Source organism: Pan paniscus, chromosome 20 (assembly GCF_029289425.2).
Source record: "Pan paniscus chromosome 20, NHGRI_mPanPan1-v2.0_pri, whole genome shotgun sequence".
Taxonomy (NCBI): domain Eukaryota; kingdom Metazoa; phylum Chordata; class Mammalia; order Primates; family Hominidae; genus Pan; species Pan paniscus.
This window is the reverse complement of record NC_073269.2, coordinates 7,250,080-7,274,053: the sequence shown is the minus strand read 5'-3', so window position 1 is coordinate 7,274,053 and position 23,974 is coordinate 7,250,080. Positions and strand designations below refer to the sequence as shown.

Here is a 23,974-nt window from a genome sequence, read left to right as displayed (position 1 = left end):
CCTCCCGGGTTCAAGCCATTCTCCTTCCTCAGCCTCCCGAGTAGCTGGGACTACAGGCACCTACCAGCACACCCCACTAATTTTTTGTATTTTTAGTAGAGATGGGGTTTCACCGTGTTAGCCAGGATGGTCTCGATCTCCTGACCTCATGATCTGCCCGCCTTGGCCTCCCCAAAGTGCTGGGATTACAGGCGTGAGCCACTGTGCCTGGCCCAGAAGTATAATTTTTAAAGTCACCATGTTGATTCGGCAATTTTCAATATTTTAATACATTCTCCCAGTAAATAAAAAACAGAGATTGACATTTGTTAGTATACAACTTATTTGAAAAACTCAGTTAAATAGGCTATTTCTAAGAAACATTTTATCCATTTGTATAGAATCCAACTTCTTTAAAAACACAAACACAGTAAATAGATATTTCTCAGAAACAGAAACTTTTGTTTTAATAATACATAATCAAACATAATAACTGAACACATACTGAGAGATTGTATTCAGCTCTATGTGACAGGAAATTCCCAGAGTTTGCCTGATAAGCCAGTATTGTCTTTCATTTTCTCATGAAAGGTAAGATTTATCTCATGAAGAATACTAGGTCACAGTAGATGCAGTAGGGAAACAATCCCCTGTGCTTTTTAAAAAAATTATTCTTTATTTATTTATTTTTGAGACAGAGTCTCGCTCTTTCGCCCAGGCTGGAGTACAGTGGCACGATCCCAGCTCACTGCAAGCTTCGCCTCCCAGGTTCACGCCATCCTCCTGCCTCAGCCTCCCGAGTAGCTGGGACTTAGCTGGGACTACAGGCACCCGCCACCACACCTGGCTAATTTTTTGTATTTTTAGTAGAGACGGGGTTTCACCATGATAGCCAGGATGGTCTCGATTTCCTGACCTCGTGATCCGCCCACCTCAGCCTCCCAAAGTGCTGGGATTACAGGCGTGAGTCACCGCGCCCAGCCGCAATCCCCTGTGTTTTTATGGTTGTACCATTGTATCTGTCATGGAAGCAGGAACACAGAAGCACAAGAAATACTGAGACAATGAGGTATTAAGATAATGATAATACGGCCAGGAATAGTGGCTCACACCTGTAATCCCAGCACTTTGGGAGGCCAAGGCGGGCAGATTTCAGGAGTTTGAGACCACCCTGGCCAACATGGTGAAACCCCGTCTCTACTAAAAATACAAAAATTAGCTGGGCATGGTGGTGCATGCCTATAGTCCCAGCTACTTGGGAGGCTGAGGCAGGAGAATCGCTTGAAACCGGGAGGCGGAAGTTGCAGTGAGCCGAGATCATGCCACTGCACTCCAGCTTGGGCAACATAACAGGACTCTGTCTCAAAAAAGAAAAAGAAAAAGAAAAAAAAAAACAAAAAAAACCTATTTTCCAATTCCAACCCAGAAGCCAGGTCAAAGAGCAAACAGCAACAGATGAAAAAAACAGTTTCTACGAGACTACACTCCTCCAAGAATTTACATGCATACGTATTTCTACCAACTACCTATTAGCCCACAAGCAAAATGAAGAAGGATTCTCTGACCAATAGCATAAAGCCACTGAATTACTTGCCTGTATAAGTAGAAAGTATTAACATTAAAAATAGTTTTTCCCTGTAAAATGGAAAGGTGGAATAAAAGTAACATGTTGGTAATATCCAGCTTGGAACACACAGGGCCAGTCAGAAAATGTCAACAAACACCAATATTTCATTGGTCTAATGGCCTCACACGGAGTAACAAAAAAATTATATAAAAATTAAAGTTAATGCATATTAAAATACATCAAATCACCCATGGGTGCAATACACTTCTAAATGAAAAGAGAAACATTAGTAATTTATAAGAAAAAACCATTATGTATCAAAATTTCAGTACTATAGATGAGAGAGGACTTACAGGATTCTCCCCTCAACTTTATCTGCAAGAGAACTGCAAATTCATTTGCTAGAGGCCCACTTTTAGGATGTGGTCCTGATAAAGGCAATACCATATTTATAAATGTCATGAGATTCTTCTCCTGCCATGAATTTTCTTTTTTTTTTTTTTTTTTTTGGAGATGGAGTCTCGCTCTGTCACCCACGCTGGAGTGCAGTGGTGCCATCTCGGCTCACTGCAAGCTCTGCCTCCCGGGTTCATGCCATTCTCCTGCCTCAGCCTCCTGAGCAGCTGGGACTACAGGTGCCCACCACCACGCCCGGCTAATTTTTTGTATTTTTTTTTTTTAGTAGAGACGGGGTTTCACCATAGCCAGGATGGTCTTGATCTCCTGACCTCGTGATCCGCCTGCCTCGGCCTCCCAAAGTGCTGGGATTACAGGCGTGAGCCACCGCGCCCAGCCCTCCTGCTGTGAATTTTCTGAACCATGTATGTGAATTAATTTGCACAGGTTTTCCCCCATTACTTAGATGTACAGGATTTCTTTCCTGTGTGACTTCTCACATGACCTTGAAAGGCTTTGGGACAACTGAAAGCTTTCCCACATTTTTCGCATTTATTGGGCTTCTGTCCAATCTGCGTTCTTACATTTTTGGAAGAGCAAAGCCCGCCTGAAGGTTTTCCCACACTGGCTGCATTTACAGGTTTCTCCCCAGTGTGCTTTCTCTCATGTTTGTGTAAAGATGAGGACCAACCATACGTTTTCCCACACGTTTCACATTTATAGACTTTCTCTCTAGTTTGCGATTTGACATCTGTGGAGGGGTGAGGCCTCGCGGAAGACTTTCCCACGCTGCCCCCACTCACAGGTTTCTTTTTAGCATGCGTTCTCGCGTGTTTGTGTAAGGATGAGGGCCAACCGAATGCTTTCCCGCATTTTTCACACTTATAGGGTTTCTCCCCGTTGTGAATTCTCACGTGTCGTTGAAAGGATGTTGCCCAGCAGTAGGCTTTCCCACACTGCTTGCACTCATACGGTCTCCCTCCGGCGTGCATGATCATATGGACTCGAAAGGATTTCTGACACCTGAAGGCTTTCCCACAGTGCTTGCACTCATACGGTCTCCCTCCGGCGTGCATCATCACATGTGCGCGAAAGGATTTGGGACAACTGAAGCCTTTCCCACACTGCCCACATTCGTAGGGTTTCTCTCCAGTGTGAGTCCTTACATGTTCAGTGAGAGAGTGGGAACGAAGAAATGTCTTCCCACAAGATTGACAGGCATAGGGTTTCTCTCCACTGTGAGTTTTCTCATGCGTCTGTAGGTAGGAAGGGCGACTGAAGGCTTTCCCACATTCCTTACATTTATATAATTTTTGTCCAGAGTGAGCTCTTTTGTGCCTCATCAGGGATGAGGAATGGGTGAAGAGTTTTCCACACTGACTGCATTCGTACCGTCTTACACTAGTACAACAATTCTTGCGCAGATGACGATTACAATTTCGAGTCTTTCTGAAGGTTCTTCCACGTTTATTACCTTTACTGCTTTTACATGGTCTCTCCACCCTTGGATTTCTGCTAAAAATGGGTAGCACATTATTAACGGTTTATGCCTTAATAATTTCTTTTTTTTTTTTCCTTGAGATGGAGTTTTGCTCTTGTTCCCCAGGCTGGAGTGCAGTGGCACGATCTTGGCTCACTGCAACCTCTGCCTCCCGGGTTCAAACAATTCTCCTGTCTCAGCCTTCTGAGCAGCTGGGATTACAGTCACATGGCACCACGCCCAGCTAATTTTTGTATTTTTAGTAGAGACAGGGTTTCACCATATTGGTCAGGCTGGTCACAAACTCCTCACCGCAGGTGACCCACCTACCTTGGCCTCTCAAAGTGCTGTGATTACAGGCATAAGCCACTGTACCGGCCAATTATTTCTTAATATATATTAATGAATATTAGGATAACATTTTTGCCATTTTCTGTACAAGGGTAAGTTTCCTGTACTGTTGAAATTATTTCAAACTAGAATAAACGAAATACTCTGGTAGATAGTTCAACCACAGCCCATTACAAAAACAATAGTAATATGTAGGGCTCTCTGATAATTGTTTCTAACAGAATTATCATTTTTTTTTTGAGATAGAGTCTCACTCTGTTGCCCAGTCCAGGCTGGAGTGCAGTGGCACGATCTTGGCTCGCTGCAACCTCCGCCTCCTGGGTTCAAGCAATTCTCCTGTCTCAGCCTCCTGAGCAGCTAGGATTACAGCCACATGCCACCACGCCTATTTTTGTATTTTTAGTAGAGACAGGGTTTCACCATGTCGGTCAGGCTGGTCACAAACTCCTCACCCCAGGTGATCCGCCTCCCTCGGCCTCCCAAAGTGCTGGGATTACAGGCGTGAGCCACCGCGCCCATTTTTGTATTTTTAGTAGAGATGAGGTTTCACCATATGGTTCAGGCTGGTCACAAACTCCTCACCTCAGGTGATCCACCTCCCTCGGCCTCCCAAAGTGCTGGGATTACAGACGTGAGCCACCGCGCCTGGCAATACTGCCTTTTTCTTCTAAGTACAACTCACCTCAAATGTCTCTCCTTGGTGTTGTGCTTGTCTTTAACACTATGTTCTTCCCAATTTTTTCCTAAAAGGGAGGCCCATATATTCTTTCTTGTGAACTTTTCTATTTTCTGTTTGAGGGATAATTTTTCTCCAGAAGTATCCTGCTGAGAAATAGACCCACTGGCTTTAAGCTGAGCCTCATTATCTGAAACAAAAAAGTGAACCAATATGATGAGAAAGGCATCTGCAAAGAAACAAGTAATTCAGGTGTTTAATTGTTTCATGACTTCGTTATGTTATTTTATTTTATTTATTTATTTATTTATTTATTTTTGAGATACTGTCGCCCAGGCTGGAGTGCAGTGGCGCGATCTTGGCTCACTGCAAACTCTGCCTCCCGGGTTCAAGCGATTCTCCTGTCTCAGCCTCCCAAGTAGCTGGGATTACAGGTGCGTGCCACCACATCCAGCTAATTTTTTGTATTTTTAGTAGAGACGGGGTTTCACCATATTGGCCAGGCTGGTCTTGATCTCCTGACCTTGTGATTCGCCTGCCTTGGCCTCCCAAAGTGCTGGGATTACAGGTGTGAGCCACTGTGCCCGGCCTGACTTCATTATGAAGAAGTACAAGAGCTCTCCTTCTGCCATCTTGGAGCCCGTGGAGGCCTGCAGGGAACACGACTTCCAAAAGAAAATGTGTCTGGAAGGTGGTGGTCATTTTGTGGCAGCCATTTTGGCTGCCTGTAAGCAGGGTCTCCAGAACCAAAGGGAGCACACAGTTCTTCTTAAAATTGAAGGTGTTTGGCCGGGTGCAGTGGCTCACGCCTGTAATCCTGGCACTTTGGGAGGCCGAGGCAGGCGGATCACGAGGTCAGGGGATGGAGACCATCTTGGCTAACATGGTGAAACCCTGTCTCTACTAAAAATACAAAAAATTAGCCGGGCGTGGTGGCGGGTGTCTGTAGTCCCAGCTACTTGGGAGGCTGAGGCAGGAGAATGGTGTGAACCTGAGACGCAGAGCTTGCAGTGAGCCGAGATCGCGCCACTGCACTCCAGCCTGGGCGACAGAGCAAGATTCTGTCTCAAAATAATAATAATAATAATAATTGAAGGTGTTTATGCTCAGGATGAAACTGAATTCTATTTGGGTAAGAGACATGCTTATGTATACAAAGCAAACAACAACACAGTAACTCCTGGTGGCAAACCAAACCAAACCAGAATCATCTGAGGGAAGGGCATTCAGGCCCACAGAAACAGTGGCATGATTCATGCCAAATTCTGAAGCCACTGGACACAGAGTCCCTGTGATGCTGTCCCTCTCAAGGATTTCAACTAATGAGAAGCAAAAAAAAAAAAAAAAAAGTACAAGCAGTCAAAATGGTAGACAATTTTAAATACACAGAAAAATCATCACAAGGTTTCAAACAATTAACCTCTCTGTGCCGCCAGTATATACCTGTGCTGGTGACACAAAAGGACCCTAAGTCTTTTCTTTCTTTCTTTCTTTTTTTTTTTTTTTTTTGAGACAGAGTCTTACTCTGTCACCCAGGCTGGAGTGCAGTGATACAATCTCGACTCACTGCAGCCACTGCCTCCCGAGTTCAAGGGATTCTGCTGCCTCAGCCTCCCAAGTAGCTGGGACTACAGGTGCCCGCTGCCACACCTGGCTAATTTTTTGTATTTTTTAGTAGAGATGGGGTTTCACTATGTTAGCCAGGGTGGTATCAAACTCCTGACCTCGTGATCCGCCCGCCTCGGCCTCCCAAAGTGTTGGTATTACAGGCATGAGCCACCGCGCCTGGCTGATCCTAAGTCTTTTCAACAAGGCAGAAAGAAAAGTACAGATCGATAGGTAGATTTTTATTATCACAGAGAAGCTACTGAATTTTAGGTCCAGGACATCAATGATTATAACTGTCTTATTAACCAATGTATTCCCCTTCTGCATTCTAAATCTTAGAATAGGCTTAATGAGCAAGAAATATTTATTTATTTATTTATTTATTTATTTATTTATTTATTGAGACGGAGTCTCACTCTATGGCCCAGGCTAGCATGCAGTGGCGTGATCTTGGCTCACTGCAACCTCTGCCTCCCGGGTTCAAGCAATTCTCCTGCCTCAGCCTCCCGAGTAGCTGGGATTACAGGCATGCACCACCATGCCCAGCTAATTTTTTGTATTTTAGTAGAGATGGCATTTCACCGTGTTGCCCAGGCTGGTCTCGAACTCCTGAGCTCAGGCAATCCACCCGCCTCGGCCTCCCAAAGTGCTGAGATGAAAGGCGTGAGCCACCGTGCCTGGCTCTTTTTTCTTTTTTCTTTGAGACAGGGTCTCAAGATGTCACCCTGGCTGGAGTACAGTGGTGTGATCACCGGTCACTGTAGCCTTGAACTCCTGGTCTCAAGCGATTCTCCTGCCTCAGCCTCCCAAGTAGCTAGGACTACAGGAGCATGCGACCACACTGGGCTAATTTTTGATTTTTTTTTTTTGTAGAGACAAGGTCTCACTATGTTGCCCAGGCTGGTTGTCAACTCCTAGCCTCAAGTGATCCTCCTGCCTTAGCCTCCTAAAGCACTGGGAATACAGGCATGAACCACTGCAACCAGACAAAACATTTATTATCTAATAACTAAGTGCAGAAATAATGCCATCCTCACCTACTGAGGCCAGGTGCTTGAAGGTCTCCAGCATGACATCTCTGTAGAGTTTTCTCTGAGCAGGATTCAGCAAGGCCCACTCCTCCAGCGTGAAATCCACAACCACGTCTTCAAAGACCACTGTGTCCTAAAACAAACCACAAATGTGTACATGAGGATGGGGTAAAACTCACAGCACTGCGGAACTGAACTCAGTTCATAGGACACTCACACAAGATCCTGCAGTCTGCCAATATCTATTTAAGACTCAGTCCTCAGACCTCTTCCCCTCTGTCTGTAATCTCTTCCTGTGTCGTAGGTTTTTTTGTCTTTGACAAATAAAAGTTGTATACATTTAAGGTGTAGGTGATGATTTGATACACATATACACTGGGAAATGACTGCCATGAAGTTAATTAACACATCTGTTACCAGCTACCTTTTTAAAAAATCTGATGGTAAGAACAAGTAAGATTTACATTCTTAGTACATTTCTTTTTTTTTTTTTTTTTTTTGAGATGGAGTCTTGCTCTGTCGCCCCAGGCTGGAGTGCAGTACGGTGATCTCGGCTCACTGCAAGCTCCGCCTCCTGGGTTCAAGCGATTGTCCTGCCTCAGTCTCCCAAGTAGCTGGGATTACAGGTGCACACCAACATGCCTGGATAATTTTTATATTTTTAGTAGAGATGGGGTTTCACCATGTTGGCCAGGCTGCACTTGAACTCCTGACCTCAAGTAATCCAACTGTCTTGGCCTCCCAAAGTGCTGGGATTACAGGCGTGAGCCACCACACTCGGCCTTTTAGTATATTTCTTTTTTTTTTTTTTTTTTTTGAGATGGAGTCTCACTCTGTCACCCAGACTGGAGTGCAGTGGCGCGATCCCGGCTCATTGCAACCTCCACCTCCCGGGTTCAAGCAATTCTGCCTCAGCCTCCTGAGTAGCTGGGATTACAAGCGTGTGCCACCACGTCCAACTAATTTTTGTATTTTTAGTAGAGATGAGGTTTCACCATGTTGGCCAGGCTGGTCTCAAACTCCTGACCTCAAGTGATCTGCCTGCCTCGGCCTCCCAAAGTGCTGGGATTACAGGCGTGAGCCATCGCGCCTGGCCAGAAAATTTTTTAGAGACAAGGTCTCACTCTGCTGCGCAGGCTGGAGTGCAATGACGTAATGAGAGCTCGCCGCAGCCTTGAACTCCTGGGCTCAAACCATCCTCCTGCTTCCCAACTAACTGGGATTACAGGTGTGTGCCGCCATGCCTGGCTAATTTTTATTATTATTATTATTTTTTAGTAGACTCAGGGTTTTACCATGTTGGTCAGGCTGGTCTCGAACTCCTGACCTCAACTGATCCACCTGCCTCGGCCTCCCAAAGTGCTGGGATTACAGGCATGGGGGCCCAACACAAAATAGTAAAATGTCATCTGTTCCCTGAAATTAGCGACAAGAGAAGCTTTCAGATGTGATCCAATTTAAATTAATCATGGCGAATGTAGTATACAATGAAAAAATATAGAAAGGAGAAAATTGTTCTGGGTGGGAGAAACAGCCAGAGGTTAGGCCCTAAGGAAGAAGCGGGTCTTGGCTCTTTCAGGCACAGCCAGAGCCTGTGTGACTGGACAGAGGGGAATGGGGAGTGACAGCCAAGGGGGGTCGAGTGACAGGAAATGAGGCACATCACTTTGTGGGGAACTCATCAGCCACAGTAAGGACTTTGGCTTTGGCTCTGAATGACTTCAGGCCTTTGCACAGAGCAGTGATCTCATCTGACAGCTGAGACTAGATCATAGGGGACAGATACAGATACCGGGACACCTGTTAGGAGGCGAAAGCAGCACTACGTGAGAAGTAGGCGTGTCAGCTTGGGTGCCCCAGTGCAGTCCTGTGCAAGACCAGCATAAGAGGAGATCTAGGCCAGGCGCGGAGGCTCACGCCTGTAATCCCAGCACTTTGGGAGGCCGAGGTGGGTGGATCACGAGGTCAGGAGATCGAGACCATCCTGGCTAACACGGTGAAACCCCGTCTCCATTAAAAATACAAAAAAATTAGCCAGGCGTGGTGGAGGGCACCTGTAGTCCCAGCTACCCAGGAGGCTGAGGCAGGAGAATGGCATGAACCCGGGAGGTGGAGCTTGCAGTGAGCTGAGATCGCGCCACTGCACTCCAGCCTGGGTGACAGAGCGAGACTCCATCTGAAAAAATAAAAAAATAAAAAAAAGAGGAGATATAAAATTTCCTCATAGGCTCAAGTTGGGGCAAGATAGAACAGGAAGAATCAAGGAAGACTGATTTCACACAGGAAAGCTGGAATAATGGGGTTACCAGCAACTGAGATGTAGGCGGTAATATGTGGACCAGGCTCTTGGGGAGAGGACGAGGATATACTGCAATGCAGCTGAGAATAAGACATTCAAGTGGACACACATGTAATAATGTCTTTAGGGGCACTGGTCACAATGGAAAAAATTTGAAAACACCCGAATAGTCACTAGCAAGCAGTGGAATTAATGAACACTAACAATATATCCCTATGAGTGAATATAAAAGATTGATAAAGGGGCCGGGTGCGGTGGCTCACGCCTGTAATCCCAGCACTTTGGGAGGCTGAGGAGGGTGGATCAGCTGAGGTCAGGAGTTCGAGACCAGCCTGGCCAACATGGTGGAACCCCGTCTCTACTAAAAATACAAAAATTAGCTGGGTGTGGCCACACGTGCCTGTAATCCCAGCTATTTGGGAGGCTGAGGTAGGAGAATCGCTTGAACCCAGGAGGTGGAGGTTGCAGTAAGCAGAGATCACGCCATTGCACTCCAGCCTGGGTGACAGAGCAAGGCTCCATCTCAAAAAAAAAAAAAAAAAAATTAGCCAGTCATGGTGGCACATGCTGCCTGTAATCCTAGCATTTTGGGAGGCCGAGGCGGGTGGATCACCTGAGGTCAGGAGTTGGAGACCAGCCTGGCCAACATGGTAAAACCCTGTCTCCACTAAAAATACAAAAATTAGCTGGACGTGGTGGCACGTGCCTGTAGTCCCAGCTACTGGGGAGGCTGAGGCAGGAGAATCAATCGCTTGAACCCAGGAGGCGGAGGTTGCAGTGAGCCTAGATCACGCCACTGCACTCCAGTCTGGGTGACAGAGCAAGACTCTGTTTCAAAATATAAAAACAAAAAATAAAAGAACAGAATTATCATCTGTCACAAATTCTCCACCCTGGAAAAGGAGAATAACTGATATTTTAGTGAGTTTTTGTAATTCACCAAATTATATACCAAACATTTTTTTCTTGTAGGAATGTATTCATTTCAGGGGGTGTCATAATAAAACAGAGATTTTCTCTCTTTCTCTGCGATTCTTTCTCCTGGGAGCCCCGTCAAGGGCTAAGCCCTGGAATCCCATTTGTCATCACCGAAAATAAAATAACAGATGTGAGAAACTTAACCACACGTGCAAAAAAGGAACAGAAAAAAAAAAAAGGCACGCTAGAATTTTTAACAAATGGAATGTAAGACGATAACTTTATTTTTTTCTGAAATTCACCTCCTTGGAAATATTTTATCTTTCAAACTCTATTCTTTACTGTATGTTCCATTGACTGAAAAAATCTGAGGCTCAAGTAACCAAATCAATCTTTAGAAGGAGAGAAGCCCAGGCAGGGGCGGCTGGGCTGGAGTCCGGCCTGCGGGCCTTTGGGGTCAGGCCAGCCCGTCCCGCCACGTGGAGCGCCCGCACCACCTGTCCACCCCTCGCCCCTCCCAGGGACGTGGGCCTGGGCCCAAAGTCTGCATCCAAAGCGCATTCTGCTTTGGGGCTGTTGCACCGCCTCGCTGGGGTGAGGTTTTTTTTTTTTTTTTTTTTGTACTTTGGGTTAGTTTTTCTTCCAATTAACTTCGCGAGACCCCACAGGGCAGGAGTCATTTCTGCCTTTTTTTCCCCTCCATCCCAGCGTCCTGACAACTACGACTTTCCAGGGAATGAAGACTGGGGCAGGGGAGGAAACTCCCCGCAGGACCCGGGGGTGACACAGGGACAGAGGCTGCATGGGGGTTCCGGGCGGCTCCCCCGGGAGTTTCAGTGTGTTCTGGCCGCTTCCAACCCTCCCCTCCCAGGGCTCCGGCTCCGGCTCGGCTCCTGCCCTGCACTCACCATGTCCTGCCCGTTCCTGAGCTCTTTGAGGAGCTCCCTGCTCCTCGCAGCCGGTGCAGGTGAGCACCACGGGGACACCTGTGGTCACTCAGGGCAGGCCGGGTGTGCTCTGCAGGGAGGATAGCAACGCCCCGCCCCTGGGGCTGTGATTGGATGGTTCTCTTCTCTGCTCATCTCTGATTGGAGAGTTCACCAGTCACATCCCAACTCCCCTGATTGGACAGTTCTTTAGACTCTGCCCCTCCTCTTCTGGTTGGTCAGCTTGCTATCCCCTGAGCTCCCCTGATTGGGCAGTTCTTCAGGCCCCACCCCAGCTTTCCTAATTGGTCATGTTTCCAGGCCCTGTCTCAGCTCCTTTGATTTGACAGGTCTCCAGGCTCTGCCCCAACCCCCGTGATTGACAGTTCTCATCTGGATGCTCCACCTCAACTCCCCTGATTGGTCAGTTTTCTAGGCCCCACCCCAGCTGCCTGATTGGTCAGTTTTCAGGTCTCGGGTCCTGCAGGCAGCAGCCCCCATCCACGGTGGTCTCATTCCTGAAATGAAAGTGGTACTGACTTAGAGGGAAACCTGGGCCCTTGGGGTATCCACCTGTAGAAAAAAGCAGCTTCTTCTGTCCTCAGTCTGTTGCCAGATTCCATGACACTGGAGGAGGTCCCCTCTCTCTCCTGACCAGTAGACACCTGGGGAAGCCCATGGGGTCAAGTGAGTGACCAACGAAAGGTTTACCATTCCCTAACTAGGGTCAGCACAATTGCTAGAACTGAACTCTTGAGCCATTAGCAATGGTCTAGCCAGCTGGGCATGGTGGCTCATGCCTGTAATCACAGCACTTTGGGAGGCCAAGGTGGGTGGATCACCTGAGGTCAGGAGTTCGAGACCAGTGTGGCCAACATGATGAAACCCTGTCTTTACTAAAAATACAAAAAATTAGCCGGGCGTGGTGGTGGGTGCCTGTAATCCCAGGTACTCGGAGGCTAAGGGGGAAGAATCGCTTGAACCTGGAAGGCGGAGGTTGCAGTGAGCTATTGCCCCACTGCACTCAGCCTAGGCAACAAGAGGGAAACTCCGTCTCAAAAACAACAACAACAACAACAACAACAAAAACATAGAAAACAAAACAAAACAAAAAAACCGAAAACACACTTAAAAAAAACTGTGGCAACAACTGTATCCTAGGTCAATATTTTGAGGTTAAAGCACTCTGGGGATATTTTGCCTCACAGTTTCCCAAGTAAAAATCAAGGTCACGAATATCTGTGTACCTATGAAAACTCAAACTCCACAGCTGAGCGCTCAATGTGCAGGCAGATGAATAGTCTACAGGCAAATGACATATAATCAAGGAGGCATAATCCCTGGAAGCCTGTTGGTAGGGCCGAGAGCAAATAGATTTTATAGGGTCCCCGCCCACCTTTGCAGAGGCTATTCCGTATACTGTGATCACGGGAGCCACTTAAATGCAAATATTCCTTACCAATCCCACCAGACGTTCTCCTGCTGAGGCACAATACAGGGTTTCACCAAGACCCGCCCTTCCCTTGGGGTTACAGATGCTACTGACAGTGATCAAGGTGCTCAGTTCTTTTCTCAAACTACACTGTAGCGGGATTGATAAGGAATCAGAGAGGCCGATGGGGTTCAGGAGGATATTTATTATTTAGCTGCACCAGCCCAGTCCCATTAACATCCAAAGGACTGAGCCCTGAACAAAGAGTTAAGTTACCTTTTAAGCATTTTGTGGGGCCGGGGGAGATCTGTGCAGGGGGAAGCATATTACAGAAGTGAGAGACAAAGACAGTTATTCAATTAATTGAGAAGTGCATTACATCATTTCTTACTTTTCAAGGCAAAACATGTTTTGCAACTTGAGTTTATCTGTCTAGTGAACTTTCAGCTGCACAGCTAGGGAAGCAGGGTCTTCACAATGCCTGGGAAGGGAGGAGAGATAAGGCTCACTAGTCACAGAAAAACAGGCAGTTAATTTTTAAAAGACTCCAGGTCTTTCTTTTTCTCAGGGGGAATTGGGTTTTCTTACATACAACTGAGTTTCTGCTTACACATTCTTTAATTTGTTTTAATTCCTGTTCCAACACAACACTGGGCTCTTTTATTTTATTTATTTATTTAATTTTAATTTTTTGAGATGGAGTCTCGCTCAGTCACCAGGCTGGAGTGTAGTAGTGCAATCTCAGCTCACTGCAACCCCTACCTACCGGGTTCAAGCGATTCTCCTGCCTCAGCATCCCCAGTAGCAGGGACTACAGGCGTCCGCCACTACGCCCAGCTAATTTTTGTGTTTTTAGTAGAGGCAGGGTTTCACCATGTTGGTCAGGATGGTCTTGGTCTCTTGACCTCGTAATGCACCTGCCTCAGCCTCCCAAAGTGCTGGGATTACAGGCATGAGCCACCATGCCTGGCCAACGCTGGGCTCTTGAACAAGGCGTTCAAAGCAACTTTCTGCTCTCTTATACTCTCGGGCTAGAGGCCTCCTAGAACTGATGGCTCAAACAAACCTTGCTGACATTACAGACCACACATGGTCTTCTAAACGGGTCTTCTCCACTGTGTGCAGCTTTACTTAGGCTCCACCCCAGCCTTTAGGGCCCCTTACTTTGTCCTGATCATCAGACTTACTGGCACCTTAGAGTACAACGCATAACACATGCTTCTTTCTTTCTTTTTCTTTTTCTTTCTTTCTTTTTTTTTTTTTTTTTGAGACAGAGTCGCGCTCTGTTGCCCAGGCTGGAGTGCAGTGGCATGATCTGGGCTCACTGCAAGTTCTGCCTCCAGGGTTCACGCCATTCTCCTGCCTTAGCCTCCCGAATAGCTGGGACTACAGGCACCTGCCACCATGCCCGGCTAATTTTTTGTGTGTTTTTAATAGAGACAGGGTTTCACCGTGTTAGCCAGGATGGTCTCGATCTCCTGACCTCATGATCCGCCCGCCTCAGCCTCCCAAAGTGCTGGGATTACAGGCGTGAGCCACCGCGCCCGGCCACCATCTTTAGTTTCTACAGGAGAACTACACATCCGATGCTTCTAGCTTCCTTGGCTATTGTTTTAGGCTACTGTTACCTTCTTGCTTATCAAGTTGCATATTTACTTCTTGGGGCTAACTAGGTGACTGAAATTTACCTTGAAGAAAAGCAAGATTGTTCTTTATTTCTATGCGTGGGAGATCCACAGGCCGTGAAGAGGGACTCCCTGCTCCATCTCACACCCACTCCCAAACCTCCTCTTGACACAAGTGTGCTTATTTTCTGCTCATTGCACATACTTTTTGGGCCACCACGGGCACTGCCTTAGGCACACATGATGTCATCCTGTCAACTCAAACCATGAAGCCATCGGAAAACGTTCAGCACACTCTAACCACACGCAGCAGAGAGCTAATGCTTTACATGCTTTCCGTGAAGGACAACGCTCCCTGGCAGACGCGACAGCTGATGACTGCTTGGCTCCGGGCTATTTGTTGGCCAGCCAGGGAGAGTTATGTTCCCTTAAAGGGGCTGCTGGCTATACGTGGGTACTGGAAAGTTTTCACAAATAATAATTGTTGGGGACCAGCCTCAGCATCATCTGTAGGGTACCCAAAGTCCAGTGGCAACGAAGGAATGAGAAGAGACAGGTTAAAAGTGCATAAAGAGGCCAGGTGCAGTGGCTCACGCCTATAATCCCAGCACTTTGGGAGGCTGAGGCGGGTGGATCACAAGGTCAGGAGATCGAGACCATCCTGGCTAACACAGTGAAACCCTGTCTCTACTAAAAATACAAAAAATTAGCCGGGTGTGGTGGTGGGCGCCTGTAGTCCCAGCTACTTGGGAGGGTAAGGCAGGAGAATGATGTGAACCCGGGAGGCGGAGCTTGCAGTGAGCTGAGATCGCACCACTGCACTCCAGCCTGGGTGACAGAACAAGACTCCGTCTCAAAAAAAAAAAAAAAATGAGTGCATAAAGAGTGGGGGTCAGGGGGCCAATTGCAAAATGGAGGCTGCAAAAGGCACCAAGCTCTGGTCTCCTCACTATTTATTGAGTACAGTCACTTAGGTCTAAGAAGCAGATGTGGCCGGGCGCAGTGTCTCACGCCTGTAATCTCAGCACTTTGGGAGGCCAAGGCGGGTGGATCACAAGGTCAGGAGATTGAGACCATCCTGGCTAACACGGTGAAACCCCATGTCTACTGAAAAAAAAAAAAAATTAGCCGGGCGTGGTGGCAGGCGCCTGTAGTCCCAGCTATTTGGGAGGCTGAGTCAGGAGAATGATGTGAACCCAGGAGGCGGAACTTGCAGTGAGCCGAGATTGCACCACTGCACTCCAGCCTGGGCAACAGACCGAGACTCCGTCTCAAAAAAGAAAAGAAAAGAAAAACGCAGACGTTCAGGGCAAAACGGTGAAGGGGAGGCAGTGTGTCATACTCATAATCTATAGCAGTGGCAGTTTCAATGAATCTCCTTTGTGCTCAAACCCCATATCTTTAACGTATTGGAGAGTAGCTAGTGGGAGCGGGCTTAACTAGGAGCCTGCACATCTGGCCACATTCCAGTACTTCAAAGGAGTGTCTTTCTTCTTGAACACAGTGTTTACAAATAAGAGAGCAGGTCTCGCTCTGAGCATGGGAACATGATGGCAATTAGGAGGCTTTCCTCCTCAGAGGCCTCTTGTGGCTTTCCACAACTTGTTGTCCCATATTTTTATGGCCAGTTTATACAGGCACCCCACAACCCTTTCCCCCAACAACAATAAATAAGACAACGGACTACAATGGTCTAGAACTTTACTGAAATATTTGAAAAGATGCCATGGAACTCCAATGACATATTTTCCTGGCTCTCTCCAATGTCCCGAAACGACTACATCTGAACGCTCTTTCAAGTCCCGCTTTTTATTTTTTATTTCATTATTATTTTATTATCATTATTTTTCGACATGGAGTCTTGCTCTGTCACCCAGGCTAGAGTGCAGTGGCGCAGTCTCAGCTTACTGCAACATCCGCCTCCTGGGTTGAAGCGATTCTCCTGCCTCAGCCTCCCAAGTAGCTGGGATTACAGGCACCTGCCACCACGCCCAGATAATTTTTTATATTTTTAGTAGAGAAGGGGTTTCACCATGTTAGCAAGGATGGTCTCAATCTCCTGACCTCATAATTTGCCTGCCTTGGCCTCCCAAAGTGCTGGGATTACAGGCGTGAGCCACCATGCCCAGCCTATTTTATTTTTTTGAAACAGAGTCTCACTCTGTCGCCCAGGCTGGAGTACAGTGGTGCGATCTTGGCTCACTGCAACCCCTGCCTCCCAGGTTCAAGTGATTCTCATGTCTCAGCCTCCTGAGTAGCTGGGACTACAGGCGCCCACCACCACGCCCGGGTAATTTTTGTATTTTTAGTAGAGGCAGTGTTTCACCATGTTGGCCAGGCTGGTCTTGAACTCCTGACCTCAGGAGATCCGCCTGCCTCAGCCTCCCAAAGTGCTTGGATTACAGGTGTGAGCCACTGTGCCTGGCCAAGACCTGCTTTTTCAATTATACTATGTTGCTTGGGCAAATGGCTTTTAAAATTTGTTTTCAGCCAAATTAAAATTCAAGTACATGAGACATGGTGAATTTCAGCCACTGATCAAATACAGGGGTGGGGTGGGCGGGTGGCAAAATGTAGTAAAGAGGTTAATTTGATTTTTTTTTTTTTTGAGACGGAGTCTCGCTCTGTCGCCCAGGCTGGAGTGCAGTGGCGCGATCTCGGCTCACTGCAACCTCCACCTCCTGGGTTCACGCCATTCTCCTGCCTCAGCCTCCCGAGTAGCTGGGATTACAGGCGCCCGCCACCACGCCCGGCTAATTTTTTGTATTTTTAGTAGAGACGGGGTTTCACCGTGTTAGCCAGGATGGTCTCGATCTCCTGATCTTGTGATCTGCCCTCCTCAGCCTCCCAAAGTGCTGGGATTACAGGCGTGAGCCACCGCGCCCGGCCGGTTAATTTGATTTTTGATGTTTGGCCACTGACACGTCCACAGCCCTTTCCCTGCACACCCATCATGTAACCGGATGAGAAGGTCCATGGGTACCACTCACCCTGTGGTTCCAGTAGGTGGGAAGGTCAAGCCTCACAAAACCCCCACCCCAGCCTTGAGCCACTATAGAGGCCAAACTCACTAATGCACTGTTTCTGCTTCCTTCAAGCCACCTGGACCAGCTCCCACCTCCCCAGATCTCTGCAGAATACCCTTGCCTAGGGATTTTTTTTTTTTTGTCCTTTTGGTGGGTGTGGCATGAAAATCCCGATCCATTTTGGTGGGTGGGGGCTGGTACTACCATTCAAAGGCCAACCACAAAACAGAAGGGCACACATAGAAAATGCTATGGGGACTGGGCACGGTGGCTCACGCCTGTAATCCCAGCACTTTGGGAGGCTGAGGCAGGTGGATCACCTGAGGTCAGGAGTTCAAGACCAGCCTGGGCAGTATGGTGAAACCCCGTCTCTACTAAAAATACAAAAATTAGCCAGGTGTGGTGGCGAGTGCCTGTCGTCCCAGCTACTCGGGAGGCTGAGGCAGGAGAATGGCGTGAACCCGGGAGGCGGAGGTTGTGGTGAGCCGAGGTCGTGCCGCTGCACTCCAGCCTGGGCGACAGAGTGAGACTCCATCTCAAAAAAAAAAAAAAAAAAAGAAAAGAAAAAAGAAAAACAAAAAAGAAAAGAAAAGAAAAGGCTTATTCCTTTTCCAGGCAACATGCACAGTCTCTGCGCTCTGCAGCAATGCAACTTCATTTGCATATGAGGCCCAGAGACTAACTGGAACATCAGTCATTAGAAGTAGTTGGAACATCACTTGAGGTTGCACCCTCTTCAGAGGACGAGTCTCATTTAGGGAAAATAGAAAGTTTGAGGTTTGGTCTCAGGTCAGGGGAATAAAAACACCTTTCCCATTACATTGCATGATGGCATTAAATTTATGTAGCAAATCACTACCTAGACAGTTTAACGGTGAGGCTTCAGAAACTGGAAAGCTATAATGAGTGTTAATCAGAACTGAGGATATTGGTGTGGCCTGAGACATGGGTGATGAAACAGGTTGCCTAAAGACTCTGACAGCTTGAAAAGAATGAAAAGTGACAGTAGAGATGAGTCCTCTGAGAAGCTGGCAGAGAAAGTCAGACCACTGTCAACTGAGAAGTTTAGTTTCTCATCTTCTATTTTAAATTTAATGGCAGGCTCTGAGGTGCAACTGAGGATTGGCTGGCCTCCATCAATCACTAGGAAATTCGGTCAAAACTCCTGATGCATTTTATATGCTTCCATTTCTGAAAATATTCTATTTTAAGAACCAAGGGAAGTGCAAACTCTGTTATTATTTATTTACAAACCAAATTGAAGAAAACACTCATGTTTTATGATTTACAAAAAGCACTGGCCACTGTCATAAAAATTAGTGTTTAAAGGATTACCATTTAGAAAACAGGCTTCCTGTTAATAATTCATTTGATATATATTTTAAAATAAAATATGGCTGTTTTTATTTGTCTGTTTGAGATAGGGCTTGTTTGAGATAGGGTCTTGCTCTTATTTCCAGGCTGGAGTGCAGTGGCACGATCATGGCTTATAGCAGCCTCGACCTCCTGGGTCCAAGCTATCCTCCAGCTTCAGCCTCCTGATTAGCTGCGACTACAAGCGAGCCTCACCGTATCTGGCTAATTTTCATATTTTGCAGAGATGGGGTATCTCCAAGTTGCCCAGCCTGGTCTGAACTCCTGAGCTCAAGGAATCCACCCGCCTCGACATTTCAAAGTGCTGGAATTAAAGGTGTGAGCCTCTGGTCCCTGCCCAATTGTTTTTTAAATAAACAATGAATGCCAAACTTTAAAAAATCAACTTGAGGCTGGGCGCAGTGGCTCACGCCTGTAATCCCAGCACTTTGGGAGGCTGAGGTGGGTGGAAGATCACTTGAGATCAGGAGTTTGAGACCCACCTGGCCAACATAGTGAAACCCCATCTCTACTAAAAATACAAAAAATTAGCTGGGCATGGTGCCACACACCTGTAATCCCAGCTACTTGGGAGGCTGAGACACGAGAATCGCTTGAACCCAGGAGGCAGAGGTTGCAGCGAGCTGAGACTGCACCACGGCACTCTAGCCTGGGCAACGGATGGAGACTCTGTCCCCCACTCCCTGAAAAAAAAATTCACTCAAACTTAATAAAAAACTGTGAAGCTTTTTTTTTTAAACTATATTTTGGAAGAATTTAATAGTGCAATAAATATATGCCTCTCAACGCTTAAGTACAATTCATTAATAACTCTGAGCCTGCTAGGCCTCTATATTTCATCACACAAAGACTGGAAAACACGGAGACACAGAAAAATCACAGCTGTGCAGTGAGACACATGGACATTCACAGACACTCTTTCCTGAAAACAGGGACCACCATTGAGACACATGGGACCTCCCAGATACACCAATATATGTCCCCACAGAATCACCCAGACTTTGTCACTAGGAAAAACAGTTGGACACACCCAAGCACACTCAAGAGATGAGAGTCCCAGAGGTAGTAACGGACTATCCCACAGACACACATAGTCCAGGCCCTCTGCACCCCTTAAGCCCATCTTTGTTTTCCTTCTTAGGAATTACCACTGTCCATACAAAGTGTACTTGACTTGCATTCCTTTTTTTGTTTGCTTTGTTTTTGGCCCCTACGACATTAGCTTCAAGGGAACAAGGATATTTTGTCTCTTCTGTTCACTGCAGCACCTAGGACATCACCTGTTACACAGAAGAACATCAAGAAATACTTAATGTCCAGGCTCAACAGACATATGCATTTGGCCAGGTGTGCACACATCTCATCAGAGGGCCACATCCATCTGAACATCAAAGAATGAGTTGTCTTCACATCCATCCCTTGTGGAAGGAGGAGATCCCCCAAACCCTAAAGGAAGGTCCTTCAGCCGTTTTGATGGAGTGGTGGTGCTGGTGGTGGTGGTGGTGGGAGCCTCCCTGAGCCCTCACTGTCTACATAAGAACCTGAGAACAGGAAGCCTGAGTCTGCGACAGGACAAGAGTGATGATGCTGTAGCCCCTGACGCGGCTCAAATTCTAAGACTGAGCTCCTCACTACCAAACCCAGGGAGCTCAGTTAGGACATCACTGGTATCTCTTCCTCGCCCAGCTGCCCTGTCCTTTTTTGCAGTCACCTCTGACGCCACCATATTCACAGCAGTGCCTTCTACTTGCTGTGGAAGGTCCCTCGGACCATCAGGGTCCTTCCCCGTCTGTCGTGTCTACTCAAGTACATCTGCCATCACAAGATGAAGGCCTCTGGAGCACGGGTTGTCTACCTGCCACAGCCACGCGATATCCGGGACCCACCACACCGGAAGCTGAAGAGGGCAAGAGGAGAGCTTCCGCCACTTCCAGTACCACTCTTGATGTCTCCACTTCCTAGAGTCGCCCCGCCTCGCCTAAGTGCGCCTGCGCACTTCATGGAAGGCGGAAACTCCCAGATAGCCCCAACAAAGCACAGCTCTTTTAGACGCGAGCCCGTGTTGCATCCTGGGAACAGTCTGCAGGGCGGGGCTTCCGGAGACTGAGGGGCTTCTCTTCGGGAACTCCACTTCCCGCAGGCCAATGGGCTGAGGCTGCGCGCGTTGAGGCTGCTCCTGAGGAGGGCGCATGCGCTCTGGTGAGGCGTTAGTAAGACGCGTCCTGGACTTACGCGCTCTGGTGAGGCGTTAGTAAGACGCGTCCTGGACTGTGGGGAGGAGGCATGTGAGGAGCTTGGGGCGCGATGGGCACCTCCTGGGGTGTCACGACCTGAGTGCGCAGAAAAAGCACGTCAGGTGACTGGACAATGAGGAGGAGTGCCTGTTTGCCCGCTTATAGGTGAAACCCCATCACCCCATCACTGTAGGTGGGTCCCAGCTGGGCATCTTTGTGATGTCACGGGAGATGTTGACACTGTGAGGCGTGTGATTGTGCCTATGGATTTATGCAGTAGCAGGAGCTGCTGTGGCTGATGGGCGTGTCTCCATGGCATGGGTTCTGCCACTGCCTCTTCCTCTCACCTCACAACGCAGGGCTGCCACGTGTTCCCAACAGCAAGAGGAGTTTGGGGATCCATAAAGACGTTTCCCAGCATGAAGACACAGAGCTGAGCTTGAGATGAGAACTTTGGAGCTGGAAGTGGCCTCAGGAAAGGCCCTAGAAAACAAGATGCGGATGCCCCTTGTCTGAAGACAGGATCAGGATGCTCCCAGGCAGGATATTCCTGGGAAGAAGTGTAGGGTCCCCCTTTTATGTTTCAGAACCACAGCATTCCCAAAGATCAGATGGGAAGAACCTGGTGTAAACTCAAAGACAGATTCTGGAAGACCTCCCTCTTCTCTCCTGTTATGTGCGTGAGATGAAGTCAGGTATGGCCCTTGTGGGTGTTTCTAAACTTCAGACTGGGTTTCAAACAGGGTCTGACGAGGCACAAGTCCTTGTCACCCAGCCCTACATTTCCTCCAGAGAAGAATTCCAAGATGGTGGGGGCAGTCTTATTTTTTTATTTTTTTTGAGACAGTCTTGCTCTGTCGCCCAAGCTGGAGTGCAGTGGCACGATCATGCCTCCTCAAGGCCTCAAGTGATCCTCCTGCTTCACCTGCCAAGTAGCTGGGACCACAGACATGCACCACCCCGCCTGGCTCACTTTTTAATTTTTTTGTAGAGTTGAGGTCTCGCTATGTTGCCCAGACTGGTGTCTAGCTCCTGACCTCAAGTGATCCTCTTGCCTCAGTCTCCCAAAATGTTGAGATTACAGGCATGAGTCACCGCGCCCAGCTAGGGAAAAGTCTTATTGCGAACTTATATGTTAAGTTTCAGGAATGTTTTGTATTCCTTTTTTTTTGAGACAAGGTCTTGCTCTGTTGCCCAGTGTAGAGTGCAGCACATGATCATAGTTCACTGCAGCCTCAACCTCCTGGCCACAAGCAATCCTCCCGCCTCAGCTTCCCAAAGTGCTGGGATTATAGGCATGAGCCACTGCACCTGGTCTTGAGTTCTTTAACAAACTGAAAGCATTTTTATTGTTTAACTTTAAAATATACATACAACAAAATTTGCTATTTTAAGAGTAGCCTTATGAGTTTTCGTAAATGCTTGTTTTCACCACTACAATCATGACAGAACACTCTTACGCCCGTTTGTACTCAAATCCCCTACTTCTAACCAGCGATTTGTTCATTCCTTTATCTTTGCCTTTTCCATGTCTTATAAAAGGAATACCATATAGCCTTAGGAGTCTTTGTAAAATTTGATGCCCTATTTGTAAAATTAATTATACTTGCTTTCCAGTGTTCTAAATTGAAGTTTTGACAATGCCCAATATAGGTTACGCACAGGTTAAGCCTTCAAACTTGATTCCATCATCATGAGCTACATGAATATACAAGACTGTGGTCCCCGTGCTTAACTTTTTTCATCTAAGAGGGAATGATGGGTAAGTGGGTGTTAAGAAATACAAGTGACTGCCAAATCACATTCACCTATAGAGCGTTATGAAAACTTATGTTAACATGGAAAGTAATGGAGATAATTGGATATTGTTTGCTCTTTAATAAAACTCTAAGGTGTTACATGTTTTTCCTCTTCCCTAGTTAATTCTGGAAGTTCAGAGGTTGAAATGATACCTAAGAAAACTTAAATAGGCTTTTGGGGCTTTCTGGCTCATTAAAACAAAAGCTTCTGCCTCCTTGGCCTATAAAACACGTGAAAAATTTTCTTGTTTGAGGATGTCAAAGATGTCTTTTGTTCCGGAACTCACCTCTGAACCACAAAAACCATCAAACATTCCCCTCTTCTCCCCAGTATGACTGGCTGCTGCTGCTTTACTGATTAGTTTTCAGCTCCAATTAACTTCTGCTTTGTAGATGAGAACTTTGGGAATTCCCAGAGAATTACATTCATGACCTGAGAACATCCAATCCAGACCAAAGCCTGGCTTCCTTGAACACTCACCAAAATCACAGAACACAAGGCCAAATCTGATAGTAAATCCTTTTAAACACCCTCTGATACAAGCCACAGCCCTTTCTTGATCATGTGTTCAAACTTCAACTCAACACAGCGAATTTTCTTTGACTACCAGTGTGATCCTGGTGGTTTCTGGGTAGAGGGGCTTGACAAAACCATTATTTCCACTTTTTAATTGTTATTAACCACAAATAAGAAATCATTTTAGGCTGGGCACAGTGGCTCATGCCTGTAATCCCAACACTTTGGGAGGCCAAGGTGGGCAGATCACCTGAGGTCAGGAGTTCAAGACCAGCCTGGCCAACATGGTGAAACCCCATCTCTACCAAAAATACAAAAATTAGCTGGGTGTGGTGGTGCATGCCTGTAATCCCAACTACTCAGGAGGCTGAGGCAGGAGAATCAATTGAAACTGGGAGATGAAGTTTGCAGTGAGCTAAAGTCGTGCCACTGCACTCCAGCCTGGGCGACAGAGTGAGACTCTGTCTCAAAAAAAAAAAAAAATCATTTTAATGGCAAATGTTAAGTATATAGCAATTAAAAATAACATTTATATGACAAAAAATACCTGTATTTGTATATACTTGGTAATACTGATTCAAAATGTAACATGCTTAAATTATCAAAATTACAAAGTTGATTTGAAATCCATAATTCTCTCGGTAAACAAAAAATAACATTTCTTAGTGTTATGGGTTGAATTGGGTCTCCTAAAATGTTTACGTTGAAATCTTAATTCACGGTACCTCAGTATGCG

The 23,974-nt window shown here is 46.9% G+C and overlaps 1 protein-coding gene across 5 annotated transcripts; it reads right to left on the bottom strand.

The window, feature by feature from the left end:
• Nucleotides 1-418: 418 nt before the first annotated feature.
• ZNF556 (zinc finger protein 556) lies at nucleotides 419-21,128 on the bottom strand. Of its 5 annotated transcripts, none has more exons than XM_057300621.2 (5): nucleotides 19,969-21,128; nucleotides 11,214-11,749; nucleotides 7,095-7,221; nucleotides 4,456-4,639; nucleotides 419-3,457 (listed from the first exon to the last, which is right to left on the bottom strand). In XM_057300621.2, exons 2-5 carry the CDS (start codon nucleotides 11,214-11,216, stop codon nucleotides 2,401-2,403), a joined length of 1,371 nt encoding a protein of 456 aa, XP_057156604.1. In that variant the 5' UTR covers nucleotides 11,217-11,749; nucleotides 19,969-21,128; the 3' UTR covers nucleotides 419-2,400. The 5 variants fall into 5 exon arrangements, with proteins under 5 accessions (XP_057156604.1, XP_057156602.1, XP_057156605.1 ...); XM_057300619.2 differs by lacking the exon at nucleotides 11,214-11,749 and adding an exon at nucleotides 11,805-11,896 and having other exon boundaries at nucleotides 19,969-21,111; XM_057300622.2 differs by having other exon boundaries at nucleotides 419-3,454; nucleotides 19,969-21,028.
• Between the last annotated feature and the right edge of the window lie 2,846 nt (nucleotides 21,129-23,974).

Coding starts and splice junctions, on each gene's coding strand:
- ZNF556 (XM_057300619.2), bottom strand. CDS start 20,104: ATGGATGTGAAGACAACTCATTCTTTGATGTTCAGATGGATGTGGCCC. Junction 11,897..19,968: donor GATGTTCTTCTGTGTAACAG/GTGATGTCCTAG, acceptor GGGCTTCCCCAG/GTGTCTACTGGTCAGGAGAG. Junction 7,222..11,804: donor GAAGCTGCTTTTTTCTACAG/GTGGATACCCCA, acceptor GGTTTGTTTTAG/GACACAGTGGTCTTTGAAGA.